Source organism: Anolis sagrei, chromosome 6 (assembly GCF_037176765.1).
Source record: "Anolis sagrei isolate rAnoSag1 chromosome 6, rAnoSag1.mat, whole genome shotgun sequence".
In the NCBI taxonomy this organism is placed as follows: Eukaryota; Metazoa; Chordata; class Lepidosauria; order Squamata; family Dactyloidae; genus Anolis; species Anolis sagrei.
In genome coordinates, this window is record NC_090026.1 from 6,299,118 (window position 1) to 6,315,810 (window position 16,693).

At 41.4% G+C, this 16,693-nt stretch overlaps 1 protein-coding gene across 1 annotated transcript in view; it reads left to right on the plus strand.

Moving 5' to 3' along the window:
* The first annotated feature begins 6,120 nt into the window (after positions 1-6,120).
* CHD3 (chromodomain helicase DNA binding protein 3) overlaps positions 6,121-16,693 on the plus strand; it is a 108,247-nt gene continuing 97,674 nt past the window's right edge. The window contains exon 1 of the mRNA XM_067469717.1: positions 6,121-6,695. Within this exon, the coding sequence (XP_067325818.1) occupies positions 6,452-6,695 (244 nt within the window). The 5' untranslated portion in view covers positions 6,121-6,451. The remainder of the gene's footprint in view (positions 6,696-16,693) is intronic.

Sequence of the window (16,693 nt, forward strand, 5' to 3'; positions counted from 1 at the left end):
ACCAATGATCTGACTTGGAATAAGGCCCAGTGGCCTCTTTCTGTACTCTTAACATCCATGTTCCATTCTCTAGCATTTGTAGTATCTTCTTTGGAATATTCATCTCCCTTGGGCAGGGGCATTAAACTCTCCTTTCCTGTGTGGCAGAGACAAAGGGCATCTGTTTACACCTGCATAGCAACAAGTAGGCCCTAGGCTCTCATAACACCAAGCCAGCTGTCCTTCTTCTTTACCTTCTCAGAGAGCTGCTGTCCTTGACAGCTATTGTAGGGCAAATGTAGGTCATGAAATAAGACTGGAAGGCTAAACATTATCTTGTGGTACTGATTGGTCACATAACATCAAGGATTGAGTCCGTTCTATAGGGAAGAGATAGGATGGTTGCAGCACCCATCTTCCAGACTTTATCTTTGACAGTCTTCAAGAAAGAACTGGTTTTGCTATGAATGTCTTTCCTTTCTTATCTATTTTCCCTTCTTGTGCCACCTTCTTGCCTCCACATGACTCACACAGATGGGCATGCAGGAGTGGAATTGCAATTTGGCCCTCTTCTCCTTGGAATTGCAATTTGGCCTTCTCTTCTGTAGGAAGAGTGGCTCTTCTGTAGAGGGCTTGGCAGGGTGCCTGTAGGATAATTCAGCCTTTATTTCCTGGCAGATTCTACTTCTCGTTTGGCAACTCGGAGCTTAAGTCCCTTACACATTTTCCTGGAAGGAAGACCCCTTATAAACAGTGTGTGATAAACATGTGGCAAGAGCTCTTTGGTAGTGGAATACGATGAAAAGCAGTGAACCATGAGGCAGTTTCTGTTCAGTTGGGCATCTCTTATTCAGAATTCCAATATCTGAAACTTCTGTATGAGTTGCTGAGATAAAGCATTTGTTTTTAAACATGGGTACTATCTCCAAGATATATTATTATATGCTTATGCGCATGAAATGGCATGTTATTCTGGCTTTTAAAATTACATCCTATTCGTTTTAATTTCTAAGCTTTGTTTTCAAATGCTTATTTGTTTAAACATGTATTTTAGCTGTGTGATGCCTAATTTGTCGTAATGTTTCACCATTGTCTTATGTTGATGTCTAATGTGTTATTATTTCTGGTTTGTTCATTTCTTTCTGATTGCATTTTATGGCATTAAATGTTTGCTGCTGTATGCTATGAACTGCCCTGAGTCCCCATTGAGGAGATAGAAATACATTATTATTATTATTATTATTATTATTATTATTATTGTATTAAAGTACAATAAATAAATTAAAATCTGAAAAAAACCCTGAAATCCAAAACATTATTTGGTCTCAGGCATTTTGGGTAAAGGGTGCTTAACCTGTCCTGTAAGAACAATAAAACCACAACATTATTATTTGAAAACAACTGTTATATTATTTTTGGGGAGAGTATTAAAAACTAGAGAAAATTTAAAATTAGCCAGGCAAAATTTGTGCAAATGGTGCAATAGTGCCTTGATGGGACCTAAACTGGAAGAGGGATTCTGCGTTAATGTATTTCTAACCAGATTTCCTTTACTCTGGTGCAATGTGAAACAAATTGTTTAAACTGGCAGAAGATACTGTACATCAATACAGCAATTGCTCAAGCAGACTCTGAAGAATGCAACCTCTGACCTGGAATTCCTCCAGTGTTTTTTTTTCTTATCAGGAGCCAGAGGAGTGATAGAATATAAAAAAAATCAGATTCCCAATGGTTGCCCCTTAATCAATCACAGCTTTGTTGTAAATCCATCAGATAATTTTGCCAAGAGGTAGAATGGTTTATCCAGGCAAGTTTTCTGAATGCTGGAAGTTGGCAATGATATTCATAAACTGCCTTGGGTCAAGGGAAGCATTTGCACTTGTTCTCAATGAAAATGTGCAATTCCCACCTTTCTGCAGGCTGTTGTACACTTTTTGTGTGCAATTCGCATCCTTCAGCCATATTGTACTCAGCAGGGAAAAGCCTTGAAATATTCTCCCCCTTAAGCCAAACAGCAACAGTTCCCTTGAGAGAAGAGTAGACTCATGGTGTAATGTGCAACACATCTTTGACCATCTCGAAAGACAAGATGCTGTTAGTTGAACTGTGGGAATAAAAACACACACACACCATTATAATAATGCGATAGATTCCTTGATGGGATTCTTGATGCTGACTGCATTGTGAAGAAGCATCAAAGGCAGGCAAGAGACTGAAGGAAAAAGATGTTTTCCTTTTTGCAGACTGCTCCCTTGAGCAATGAGGACCAAGCCAGAAAAAGCAAAGGTCAAGATTCAAAAAGGGGTTTCCCTTAGTGGGAAAAGTTGGTTTTTTTCTCCAGTTCTCGCGGCTTTGTTTTGAACCAATGAGTAATATAATGCTTCCAAACTGATTGCATTCCAGGCTTGAAATCAGAGGATGCTGCAACCAGTTTCATCTTTCTCCTTTCCACCAGGAAGAGAAAAATGCCTGGAAATTGCATTTTAAAAGGTTTTGATAGCACAAAGCCTCCCAAGCTCTTCCTTCGAGCACTGACTTCCAGCACTGCCAGGGAAATGTTTCAACGTGAGTGAATGGGTCTGGCGCCCAAGCTCCTGGAGGGCTTCAGAGGGTGTTGCGTTAAATATAAAAGCCACATGGGGGATAACGTTCATTTGGCAAGCTCTTTCTCCTGCAGGCACAGTGACTCCTCTGTGGACACTTAGAACTAGTCTATGGGGAGGATCGGCTCAGGCTGAACATGTTCACTAAAGAACAACCATGCATTGGCTTTGATTTCTTCCCATCCTGGCCAACCTTTTAAAAAGAGCGCACCATTGCTGCAATCCCACTGTCTTCACTGGGAATTATTAGGATGTGATAAGATATAATAGAAGGACATTTATTCAGAAAAGATTATTTTGAAATTTATCGCTTTTTTATCCAAGTAATGGAGAGACCGTCATATGTCAATAGGCGATTTGAAAGCACATACGTGTCCTCAATATGTGACATCATTTTTTAATTCCTTCAAAGTTAAAATGGAAGCATATTTGCCAATTTATGTCCTCAAAGATAGGGTTCAACTTTGGTTCATTACTGTGTACCTTGAAGTCAATTTGCAGTTTTGGTGACCCCAGGGCAGCCTTATTGTATAACTGTCTCAACAAGATGATGGTTTGACTCAATTGGTCTACCTTTACTTGAAACTACCAATAGGACTGAAGCCTGTGTATTGAAGATATTCTAAATTCCAAAACATACAGGACTTTAAAAAAAAAGAACTGAGAATAGAGAAACATGCATATACTGAAAATCTTATGCATACTATCTCTGACACAAAACATTAATCCTTAACATAGCTATTGTCCTAAATGGGACTACTCCAGAATAATGGTACTCACTGTTTATAGATAATATGTTGGTGAGATCATCTTTCAACAACATGATATTTAGGACCACAAATATTTTTTCCTTTCATATAAGGAAAGGAACGTAGGCCAGGTTAAAAAAAAAGGAAGAAAAGGAAGCACAGCAAAGGAAAATACTGAAATGTTAGCACTATTGATCAGTGTTACAATCTTCAGTAGTAATTTTTGAAATTCGCAATTTAAGCATGCTTTTTAATGTTAATGAAATAATAATTGTATTTATTTATTTAATTTGTCTGCCACCTTTCTCCCAGTGGGAACTAATCCAACTCCTAAAGAGACTAAATAAAAAAATCCTATGTCATCAAAAAATAGTCCCAAATTTGCTGGAAAGAACATGTTTCCTTTTTTAAACCCATGTTAGATACTACGAAAGAAGCTATAGTAGAGAAGCTGGGCCTTTTAAAGCTGGATCTGCACTGCCATATAATGCATTTTTGGAAGGTGGATTAACTGCATTGTACTGGATTATATGAGTCTACACTGCCATTATATCCTTGGCCATTCTGGTTGTGATTAATGGGTGGCTAGAGTCCAAGAAATACATGGAGAGCCACAGGTTATGTAATACTGACACCCTCTGTTACTTGCTGTATTGGTAGGATGGCAAGCCATGCTTTACTCAGATTTGGCAGACACTAAAGTGAAAAAAGAATGTGAATAATCCAGATTTAAACAGCAAAACAAGGGCTCCTTAATGTTTCCTTACGCTTCTGGAACACATTCCTGTCACCAGGGGTCAAGACCTCTTCTCTGTGGCCACAAATGAAAACTTATGCTTCAAACTCACATGATGAATGTGATTTTCCTTATTCTTGGCAGGGGGTTGGACTGGATGGCCCACGAGGTGTCTTCGAACTCTATGATTCTATAACTCACTAAAAATAAGGCTCATTGATATGAAATCACAGCGGCTGTCTAAAATATTATAATAGCCTCATTTTTAATATTTGTTTCCCTTTAGTGTTGTTTTTACAGTTATGAAATGAGGTGAAGCCAGTTATGGGTCATTATTATTATTATTAAACTATATTTGTACCCCGCTAGCATCTCCCAAAGGACTCGATGCGGCTTACAAAGGTCGAGGCCTCAACATAACAACAACATAAAACAATACAACTCAAAGCATATCAAAAACATAAAGCAATATCAACAAAACATTACATCATAAACAGTAAAACCAAGGCCGAGCCAAGTAGTGGGTACAGATTAAAAAAGTGCTGGGTGTGATAGGCGGCATATTGGATTTCAGGGCATGTGCAATGTGCAGAGGATCTTAAAACTCTAATAAAGTGCTTCTAGGACATAGTGCTGAAGTTTCCTATTCCGGGAAGGCACATCGGAACAGCCAGGTCTTCAAGCTCTTTCTAAAGCCTGCCAACGTGGGTGCTAATCTGATGTCTTTGGGGAGGGTGTTCCAAAGTCGGGGGGCAACCACAGAAAAGGCCCTATCCCTCGTCCCCACCAACCGCGCTTGCGACGCCGGTGGGATCGCGAGCATGTTCAAGAAGTGTGTGTATGTATATATGGGTGTGTGTGTATGCATGGTATTTTTGGTTTCAGTTGAATTTAACCCTGGGCTGGATTTTGTGGTCAAAATTATTCCTAAAATCTCTTTGGTGAGAAAAAAAACCCAGCTGGGAACAAAGAGATTTGGAAAGACTTCACTTGAATTTGATCTTAATTTTTTTTATGCTATAAACAAAACCTTTCTATTTTTATTTTTTAAAAGAACAATATATATATACCTTAAAGGGGGGTATGAATTATTATCAGAATTGACTCCTCAAAAATCATTTCTGTATACACTCTCCTTTATGTGAATAGGATCTTATGTAAAAAATCTCCTTATGTGAATAGGATCTTATAATAAATTGCAGTAATCAGTGTTTTTTTTCTCCCTCCCCTCTCTTTCTGTTCTTCCTTTCTTGCCCTGGAGGAGAAAAAAAGGAGAGAAATAAACCACTCCCTTCTGAAGTATTTAAAGTTAGAGAGAGAGAGAAAAAGAGAAAGGAGGGGGGAGATGGAAATAAAACACCCCCTATTCTTTCTCCTTTGAATGCTGGTAAAGCAAGACACACACATAACAAAAGTCACAGTCTGACTGACTAGTATGGAACTAGTTAACCTTTAACAATTTTATGCTGATGTCATAACTGAGCATGAGTACTGATTAATCCAACCTTTTCTCTTTCTCTCTCTCTCTTCCCCCTCCCTATAAAAAATATTTTTATTGAGGGAGGGGGGGGGGAGGGAGAGCATAAGGAGGGAAAAGGGGGGGGGGGAGAAAAAGAAATAATTTAGAGCAGCCATCTTTGTTTTATGCAGAAATCTTGTCAGTTTCCCCCCAGTGCCAGGAATGTCTAAATATTGTTCATGATCACACAGATCTTAAGAGGAGATTGGGGGGGAAAGAAAGAAAGAAAGGAAGGGAAAAAAAGAGAAAGAGAAAGAGAAGGAAATATAGCCAAGAGCAAGAAGAAGAAGAAAAGAAGCTTTTGTTTTTAATTTTTAAAATTTGGAGCTGATTTTTTTTTTATTTTGGAAAGGGGGGGAAATCTTTCTTATTCTTTTTTTTTAACCCTGAGGGGGTTAAAAAGGCAGCCATTTTTTTAAAGATATATATAAAGAAGGGGGGAGTTATATATATACATATATACCTCCTGAGGAAGAAAAAAAGGGAGGGATTGAACAGAAAGGGGGGGAAAGAGGGGGGGCATTTTTGTTTTAAAAATAATTTAAAGGCGGCCATTTTTGTTGCTTCTTCTTCTGGTGGGAAAAAATAATTATTATCCCTCAGAATTTAAATATTATATTAATTTTTTTTAGAGAAAGAAAGGACCATATCCAATTAGGAGATATGCTGGATTGTTTTTTTAAAAGACTTAATGATTATAAATTGGATTTTTAATTCTTTTTGAAGCAACCTGAGAAGAAAAGAGGAGGAAGAAGGGGGGGTCGTGCCCCCTCCCCCTATTTTTTCTCAATCAATCCATTTTTTTTGCTATTTTCCTTCCTTTCTTTCTTGTTTTTCTATTTTTTTTCTCTCCCTCAGCGCCACCATGGCTTCTCCTCTGAGGGAAGAGGACGAGGAGGAGGAGGAGATGGTGGTGTCTGAGGCGGAGGGCGACGAGGACGGCGACGAGGAGGAGGAAGAGGAGGAGGAGGAAGAAGGAGAAGAAGCAGGAGAAGAAGAAGCCAGGAGGGAGGACAACAACAACAGCAGCAGCAGTTGCCCGGGCGGCGCCGCCGACATCTTCCCTCCCGCAGCACCAGCCTTGCCGCCACAACCGCCGCCTCCGCCAGGTAAACATCAACAAAGCTTCTCCCTCTGGCTCTCTCTCTTAAGTAGGGGGTTTTGGCGCCAAAACTGCCCCAGTCCTAATCTCCCCAGCAACAAGGGGACAAACAAAATCTGCCCCGGTTACTGAGAGAAAGGGGGCGCTGTGATTGGTGGGGGCTGTTTGTCAACAGCCAACGGCTTTCGAACGCTGAGCGGCCGAAGGTTCCAAACCGACCGTTGAGGGACCCGCCGTTCCGTCCCCCCGACACTCCCCCCTCCGCGCGCTTCTCTTCCCCCTTCCCCTCACCCCCCTCCCCCCCACTTGGCCTCCCCCACTCCCACCTTTTGACCTCCTCCGGGGATGGCCTCACCCGCCACCGGGTGGCTTTCGACGCTGTGGTGGCTTGGTCTTGAAATATTTGGGGTTTTCCTCTCCCTCCCAAGGGGGTGGTGGTCCCGTCCGAGGCAACAGCCGCTTCTTCACTTCTTTAAGCGACTCCTCATTTCCACTCAGAGGTTCCCAAGAGTTGCCAGGCTCTCCTTCTGAGCCTCCAAGAGTTCTCAGTTTCTGCCTGCTAAAAGTCTCAGGCCCCTTCCACAGAGCTGAATGAAATCCCATATTTTCTGCTTTGAACTGGACTATATGGCAGTGTGGACTCAGATAACCCAATTGAAAGCAGATATTGTGGATTATCTGCCTTGATATTGTGGATTATCTGCCTTGATATTCTGGGTAATATGACTCTGTGGAAGGGCCCTCAGGGTCCAGGCAACGTTGGGCAAACTTCAGCCCTCTAGGTGTTTTGGACTTCAACTCCCACAATTCTAGAACTTGCTAAGGGCCCTTCCACACAACCCTATATCCCAGAATATCAAGGCAGAAAATCCCACAATGTCTACTTTGAACTGGGTTATCCACACTGAGATAATGTGGGATTTTCTGCCTTGATATTCTGGGATATAGGGCTGTGTGAAAGGCCCAGAGGGCCCTTCCACACAACCCTTTATTCCATAGTATCAAGGTAGAAAATCCCACATTATAAGTGTGGACTCAGATAACCCATTTCAAAGCAGACATTATGGGATTTTCCGCCTTGATATTCTGGGATATAGGGCTGTATGGAAGGGCCCTTAGTAAGTTCTAGAATTGTGGGAGTTGAAGGCCAAAACACCTGGAGGACTGAAGTTTGCCCATGCCTAGTTTGACCTGTCAAGCAGGCCTTGAGATGGAGAGGGAAGCCTCCTCTTTTGGACAGGAATCTGTCTTATGTCAGACCCCTTCTATGCAGCTGTATCAAAGCCACACTGAACTGGATTATACGGCAGATAACCCAGTTCAAAGCAGATATTGTGGATTATCTGCCTTGATATTTTGGGTTATACGACTGTGGAAGGGCCCTCAGGATCCAGGCAACAGTGGGCCCATCCACACACTAGGAATGGGCAAACTTCAGCCCTCTTGGTGTTTTGGACTTCAACTCCCACAATTTCAGAACTTGCTAAGGGCCCTTCCACACAGCCCTATGCCCCAGAATATCAAGGCAGGAAATCCCACAATGTCCGCTTTGAACTGGGTTACCTGAGTCCACACTCAGATAATAAGAAACTTTATTATTATTATTATTATTATTATTATTATTATTATTATTATTATACACTTTATTTGTATTATTTATAATGTGGGTTTTCGATATTTTCTACCTTGATAAAATCCCACATTTTTTTCTTTGAACTGGATTATATGGCAGTGTGGACTCACAACCGAGTTCAAAGCAGATATGGTGGGATTTTCTTCCTTGATATTCTGGTTTATATGTGTGGATGGGCCCTCGGGGTCCAGGTAACAGTGTGGACTCAGGGCCATGCCATACAGCCATATCACTCAGGCCCTGCCACACAGCCCTATATTCCAGAATATCAAGGCAGAAAATCCCACATTATCTGCTTTGAACTGGGTTATCTGAGTCCACACTCAGATAATGTGGGATTTTCCACTTTAATATTCTGGGATATAGGGCTGTGTGGAAGGCCCAGAGGGCCCTTCCACACAGCTGTATAAAATCCCACATTTTCTTCTTTGAAGTGATTATATGGCAGTGTGGACTCATAACCCAGTTCAAAGCAGATATGGCAGGATTTTCCGCCTCGATATTCTGGATTATATGACTCTGTGGGAGGGCCCTCAGGGTCCAGGTAACAGTGTGGACTCAGGGCCTTGTCATACAGCCATATAAATGGCACATTTTCTTCTTTGAAGTGTATTATATGGCAGTGTGGACTTATAACCCAGTTCAAAGCAGATATGGTGGGATTTTCTGCCCTGATACTCTGGATTATATGACTCTGTGGGAGGGTCCAGGCAACAATGTGAACTCAGAGCCCTTTCACACAGTCCTATATCCCAGAATATTAAGGCAGAAAATCCCACAATGTCTGCTTTATACCAGGTTATCTGAGTCCACACTGAGATAATGTGAGATTTTCTGACTTGATATTCTGGGATATAGGGCTGTGTGGAAGGCCCAGAGGGCCCTTCCACACAGCTATATAAAATCCCACATTTTCTGCTTTGAACTGGACTATATGGCAGTGTGGACTCAGATAACCCAGTTGAAAGCAGATATTGTGGATTATCTGCCTTGATATTCTGGGTTATATGACTCTGTGGAAGGGCCCTCAGGGTCCAGGCAACAGTGTGGACTCAGGGCTCTTCCACACAGTCCTATATCCTAGAATATCAAGGCAGAAAATCCCACAATATCTGCTTTCAACTGGGTTATCTGAGTCCACACTCAGACATTGTTGGGATTTTCTGCCTTGATATCCTGGGATATAGGGTTGTGTGGAAGGCCCAGTGGGCCCTTCCACACAACTCTTATTTCAGAGTATCAAGGTAGAAAATCCCACATTATCTAAGTGTGGACTCAGATAACCCAGTTCAAAGCTGACATTGTGGGATTTTCTGCCTTGATATTCTGGGATATAGGGCTGCATGGAAGGGCCCTTAGCAAGTTCTAGAATTGTGGGAGTTGAAGGCCATAATACCTGGAGGACTGAAGTTTGCCCATGCCTAGTTTGACCTGTCAAGCAGGCCTTGAGATGGAGAGGGAAGCCTCCTCTTTTGGACAGGAATCTGTCTTATGTCAGACATCCCCCTTCTATGCAGCTGTATCAAAGCCACACTGAACTGGATTATATGGCAGATAACCCAGTTCAAAGCAGATATTGTGGATTATCTGCCTTGATACGCTGCCTTATATGGCAGAGTGGAAGGGCCCTCAATGTCTAAAAGCTCATTTGGGCCTCTTCATCCCCTCAGGGTTTTAAGGTACTTTGTTATTATCCTATAGATGTGTGTCTATGTATCTTGTTAACTGTCTGAGGGCATGCATGGGCCAACTTCAGCCCTCCAGGTGGTTTGGACTCCAACTCCCATAATTCCTAACAGCCTACCGGCCCATGCCTGATCGAGAGGCAATCTCATGAATGGTAGACTTCCAAGTAAGAGGAAAAGTCTCTCTCTCCTCAGGCACAAACCTCCTCTGGGTACAAATATATGAGTCAAGCTCGTTTTGTCCATTTTTCTCCACAACTTCAGGGTATTAAGGTGCTTTTATTATTATTATATTGTGTGTGTGTGTGTTCTGAATTGTCTTGGGCTTAGGGCAACTCCATGAATGGGAGACACTTACAGTGATATGGCATTAAGCCATTTTGTTATTGTCGTTTACACATGTGTTTTTGTTAATTGTCTGCCATTGACTTAGGGCAACCCCATGAATGGAAGACATATATACCATTATATGGTATCGAGGCACTTTGCTATTGTCATTTATGTGTGTGTGTGTTAGTTAATTGTCTGCCTTTGACTTGGGGTAACCCTATGAATGAGAGACTTCCAAGTGAGAGGAATAGTTTCTCTAACAGGCTCCTTTGGACATAAACCAGTCTTAAGTATAGATATGTCAATAAATAATTAGACGTCCAATTGGTCCTCTTCTTTACTTCCTTAGGTGTTAAGGCACTTTATTGTTATCATAAATATTTATTTATTTATTTAAAAGTTTTATATACCGACCTTCTCACCTCTCTTGAGGGACTCAGACCGGTTTCCAACCATCATATCACATACAGTTAACAAAAACATAATAATTCATTTTACACTAAAACATTAAAACAGCAATTACATTCAATAACTACAATGGTCAGTCGTCACACTAACTCGTTGTTCATCATCCTCCATCCATATCTGGCTCACTTGTCGAATGCCTGTCTCCATAACCACGTCTTCAGCTGTTTCCTGAATGTCAGGATAGAAGGGGCGGTTCTGATCTCCAGTGGGAGAAAGTTCCAGAGTCGAGGGGCCGCCACCGAGAAGGCCCTGTCCCTTGTCCCCACCAGACGCGCTTGCGAGGCCGGTGGGACAGAGAGCAGGGCCTCTCCAGACGATCTTAATAATCTTCATAGGGGAGAATACGTTCGGAGAGGTAAACAGGGCCGGAGTCGTTTGTGTGTGTGTACATAATGGCATTATGGCACTTTGTTATTGTCATTTACACATGTGTGTGTATTTCTTAATTGTCTGCCTTTGACTTAGGGCAACCCCATGAATGAGAGACATATATATTATATGGCATTAAGGCACTCTGTTATTGTCATTTACTCATGTGTATGTGTGTGTATTTGCTCATCATCTGACTTTGACTTAGGGCAACACTATGAATGAGAGACTTCCAAGTGAGAGGAAAAGTCTCCCAACAGTCTCCTTTGGACATAATCCATCCCTAATAAGTACATGTATGTCAGTAAATAAATAGAAGTTCAATGAGCCCTTTATCTCCATCCCCTCAGGTGTTAAGGCACTTTATTATTGTTATTTACACATGTGTGTGTGTGTGTGTGTTTGTTAATCGCCTGCCTCTGACTCAAGGCAACCCCATGAATGGGATACTTCTAAGTTAGAGGAAGTCTCTCTGACAGTCATGCCCCTGTGGGATATCAATCTGCACCAAGTACAGATATATCAAATAAATAGAAGCTCAATTGGCCCTCTTCTTCAACCCCTCAGGATATTGAGGCACTTTATTATGATCATTTATACATACTTGTGTGCGTATATAGATGCTGTTAATCGTGTTCAAGTTGACTGGCTCATGGCGACTTCATGAATGAGAGACCTTGAGGTCATCCTGCCCTCAATAGCCTCACTCAGTTTTTGCAGACTGAGGATCGATGCTTCCCTGATTATTATTATTTATTTTATTATTTATTTATTTATATACTGCCATTCTCAGCCCAAGGGCGACTCATGGCAGTTTATAAAATGGCACAATTCGATGCCCACAATAATACAAAGATAATTAAACATTAAAAACATTTAACATAGATAAAATTCATTACAAATAACATCAATAAAACATAATAAAATACAATAAGTCCTCCGCATTTCACTACCAATCATTATCCAGTTGCGTTGTCCAACCGTTCTGAGATCAGACTTTAATAGCTACACTGTGTTTGGGAAAGCCTGCTCATATCCAGGTTTTGACTTTTTTTGTCTAAACGTTAGAGGGTGAGGGCCGATCTAATGTCCTTGGGGAGGACATTCCACAACCGAGGGGCCACCGCTGAGAAGGCCCTGTCTCTCGTCCCCGCCAGTCGAGCCTGTGAAGATGGCAGGACCGAGAGCAGGGCCTCCCCAGAAGATCTTAAATTCCTAGATGGTTCGTAGGGAGAGATACGTTTGGAAATATAAACAGAGCCGGAATTTATGCATCTGGAATGTATATAAAATGTATATATTTATTTAAATATCAGAAGGCCTGAAGGCATCCCACTGTGGCATGGGGAAGGGGATGTGCCCAGTGAGCCCATGGGTTTTGAGTACTAACACATGCTGGATATCTTTTGATGTGACTTTGATGTGGGTTGGCGTTTAATCCAGTCCTGCCATTCCTAGCATTCAGGCCTGTCGCTTTGAACGGGTGGCACTTGGTTGGAGTCGCCACTTGTTACTTTTGAGAGTAGATGAGGGATAAGAACTGGAATTATACAGTGCCTATTTTTCAACTGCTGTGGTGGTGGTGGTGGTGGGAAACAATAATTGCACCCATGTCTCCAAATATACACCTGGGGGGGAAAACAAGAAGAAGAAAGTGAAAGTAAAATTAAAAGGGGCCCAAAAAGCTGCGTTAGGTCTAGGATAGATACAGCAATGAGACTGAGCAACTTTGATGCCCTTCCAAAGTATTGCTAATCTATTTTCTAATTTTCTAATACTTTCCGTCAGGGGTACTTTGAATTCTAAAATACTTTTAGAATTTGATGAGGTTACTTCAAAGTAAAATCCTGCTTTGCTGTGTTTTGCCAGAGAGAAGTGATATTTAACAAGAAATGTAAAAGGAAGCAGACTTTAAAATCGGTTTATGCAAATTTATGTTTTCAGGAAGTTTGTTTTTGGCAGTTAAGTGCGTAAGCACTTAGAGGGAGAGCTATTTAAATTTCTCCCGCTTAACTGTGTCCAGCAAAAAAAGCAAATATTGAGACATCAGGCACCCCTTGGCACAATGTTTATCTTTGTGTCTACGGTGATTTTATTTATTTTATTTGTCGTGCCAGAGCAACCAGTCTATTATATTACATTTCTAACAGAACAAAGCAAACTAATCAGTGAGGTCGTGTCAGGAGCGACCTGAGAAACTGCAAGTCGCTTCTGGTGTGAGAGAATTGGCCGTCTGCAAGGATGTTGCCCAGGGGATGCCCGGATGATTTGATGTTTTATCATCCTTGATAAATCAGTGAGGTGGAGCACCTGGTGGCGCAGTGGGTTAAACCCTTGTGCCGGCAGGACTGAAGACTGACAGATCGCAGGTTCGAATCCGGGGAGAGGCGGATAAGCTCCCTCTATCAACTCCAGCTCCTCATGCGGGGACATGAGAGAAGCCTCCCACAAGGATGATAAAAACATCAAATCATCCAGGTGTTCCCTGGGCAACAACCTTGCAGACGGCCAATTCTCTCACACCAGAAGCGACTTGCAGTTTTTCAAGTCACTCCTGATACGACAAAAAAATAAAAATCAGTGAGGTCAAGTGAAGAGACTTGGTACTTGTCTGGAAGGGGTCTTGGGTCTTGGGGAATGTATATCCTCCTGCCTCCAGTTCAGGATCATATATATATTGAGGATTGCATGGTGAAATGCAAGTTGTTTCATGGTCTGATGGGTGATTCTAGGTGGTTAATTATTATTTTAAGGTGAAATGGTTTGAAGATACAGGAGAATAGATTTTGGTTGAACTTTTGAAGGAAGTTCTTGGCAGTGATAGTAGTTTAGCCCAAGGCGGTGATGGTGTCTCCTTTTCTCAGTGTCTTTGAAAAGAAGCTGGACAGCTACATGGGAATGCTCTGGCTCTAGCCAAAGATCCTGAATTGAGCAAGTGGTTGGACCTGATAGCCCATACAGGCTTTCTGAGGCAAGGAATACTCAGAGGTAGTTTTTTGCCAATTCTTGGTTCACAAAAACCCTTTCTTTCCCATTCATTCAAGTAGCATACTTGTATAGCTTTTGTGGCTAGAACCATTATGTAGAATGACTATGCTTTGAATTCTTTAAAAATGTTCATTAGTTTGATGCTGTTTTAATGTTGATCCTTTCTGTGTGCAATCACTTTGCTTTCTAAGTCAGCTGTGGAGGAAAATCGGACTATAAATAAAGTATGATCATAATAATGTAGATTAATCTGTTCACGTAATAGATAGGTTTGAAATTTGATGGAATACGTCATGTTTAATAAAAGACCCTTTCCACTTGGGTATGGCTATAGCTGTGGCTAAAATATTGTACTTATAGCGCATGGAAGTTGTGTTGTTTCAAAGAAAAAAACTTGCGTTTTTGCTGAGGCTCGGAACAATATGCAAGATACTCCACTTAGGCAGAAATAATGAAATGCAATGATACTGAAATGCAATGATACCTGTCTCGATGTGTAAAAGATCTTGGAGTCCTCGTGGGGAGGAAGGGGAACAAAAGACAACAAAGTCATGTGGTGGCAAAAAAAAAAGCCAATGGGATTTTGGCCTGTATCAATAGGAGTATAGATCCAGGGAAGTCATGCTCCCCCTCTATTCTGCCTTAGTCAGACCACACTTGGAATACTGTGTCCATTTCTTGGCACCACAATTGAAGGGAGATGTTGACAAGCTGGAAAGTTTCCAGAGGAAGAAGGCGACTAACATGATCAAGGGTCTGGAGAAGAAGCCCTATTTTATTTATCGTGTCAGGGCAACTAGATCATTGTATTACATTTCTAGCAGAACAAAACAAACGGATTAAAAAAAACACAAAGTTTGCAAGCTTGGTAGTTGATTAAATGTCCTTTGACCAGTATCTGGCCACTTGGAGTGCTTCTGGTGTTGCCGCAAGAAGGTCCTCCATTGTGCATGTAGCAGGGCTCAGGTTGCATTGCAGCAGGTGGTCAGCGGTTTGCTCTTCTCCACACTCGCATGTCCTGGATTCCACTTTGTAGCCCCATTTCTTAAGGTTGAACAAGCCCTATGAGGAGCGGCTTAAAGAGCTAGGCATGAAGAGAAGGCTGAGAGGAGACATGATAGCCATGTATAAATATGTGAGGGGAAGTCATAGGGAGGAGGGAGCAAGCTTGTTTTCTGCTGCCCTGGAGACTAGGACGTGGAACAATTGCTTCAAACTACAAGAAAGGAGATTCCACCTGAACATGACAGTGAGAACTGTTCAGCAGTGGAACTCTCTGCCCTGGAGTGTGGTGGAGGCTCCTTTTTCGGAGGCTTTGTAGCAGGCTGGATGACCATCCGTTGAGGGTGCTTTGAATGCAATTTTCCTGCTTTTGGCAGAAAGGGGTTGGACTGGATTACCCACAATTCTATGAATATTACAGTAGGTAACATGAATCTGGAAGAAGAGGCGCTGTACGTCAACATTATTTGATTTAATTAACTTTGGGTACTCCTGCAACTATTTGTATTACTTAGTATATTACTGTTATTTGCCTTGACCCTTAGTTCAAAACTACATTTAAATTATGATGTATATGATGTGTGTGTAAACTATAATTATGAATATTAATTGCTAAGCAAACTTTCCCACCCAGTGAGTAATGAACAACACATATCTCCCCGGGCTGTAGAGTAGATATTTTTAATCACATTGAACTTTATTAAAGATGTAGACCTTTAGCAGGTGCAAAGCTTTTCAAGTCTTCTGCTTTTTCAATTGATATTTTACTCCAAATCAGTGGTGCTTGAGACATGAGTGCCCACCTATTCAAGATGGTTATGATATTTTCATTCTGCAGCCTGTGAGTAGGATGAAAATCAAAATGAAGTTTTCCTGCTGTGATAGAGCTCTAAAACAAACATGTATGTGGATGTGAATTTTGTAAATTGGATGTTTCTCACCCTGCTTGTGGGAAGAACTGGTTGAATTCGTAGTGATGGTGATACGTTTTGCTTTGAGTTGTTTGTAATTTGTGTAGTTCTTTGGTCTCATTACAAGGTAAGTGATCATCTCTGCAATATGAAAAGAAAAATGTGTGCTGTCGTTATATAAATAAAAGTGATTTGGTCATGTTCACGATACTCTCCTGAACAGTGGCATTTCCCTATTCTCCTTTGAGGCCTCTGGAACTATAAGGAGTCAAATATGGAGAGATGTGGTATAATAAAGCAGCATTATCCACAGTTTTTCTTGAGGTTCAGTCCCACTTTGTGAGCATAGTTTTAATCTACTTTCCCACTGCCCTGGGGTACTTGAGTGCTTAGGATATGAATTTTCTGATAATGGATAATAGGCCATTATGAAATGGTACTATAGTATTTGTTTAGTCAGATATGGGATAAATGTGGATCTGATTATGTTCTCACTATGTTGCCCAGAATTTTTTCAGATAATACTGCTAACTTTCTGCATGGAGTGTGATCAGGTCTTGTCAGGCCTTGTTGTTCTGTTTCTTATTGTGATATGGCCTAAGGGCTAATCAATAAAATT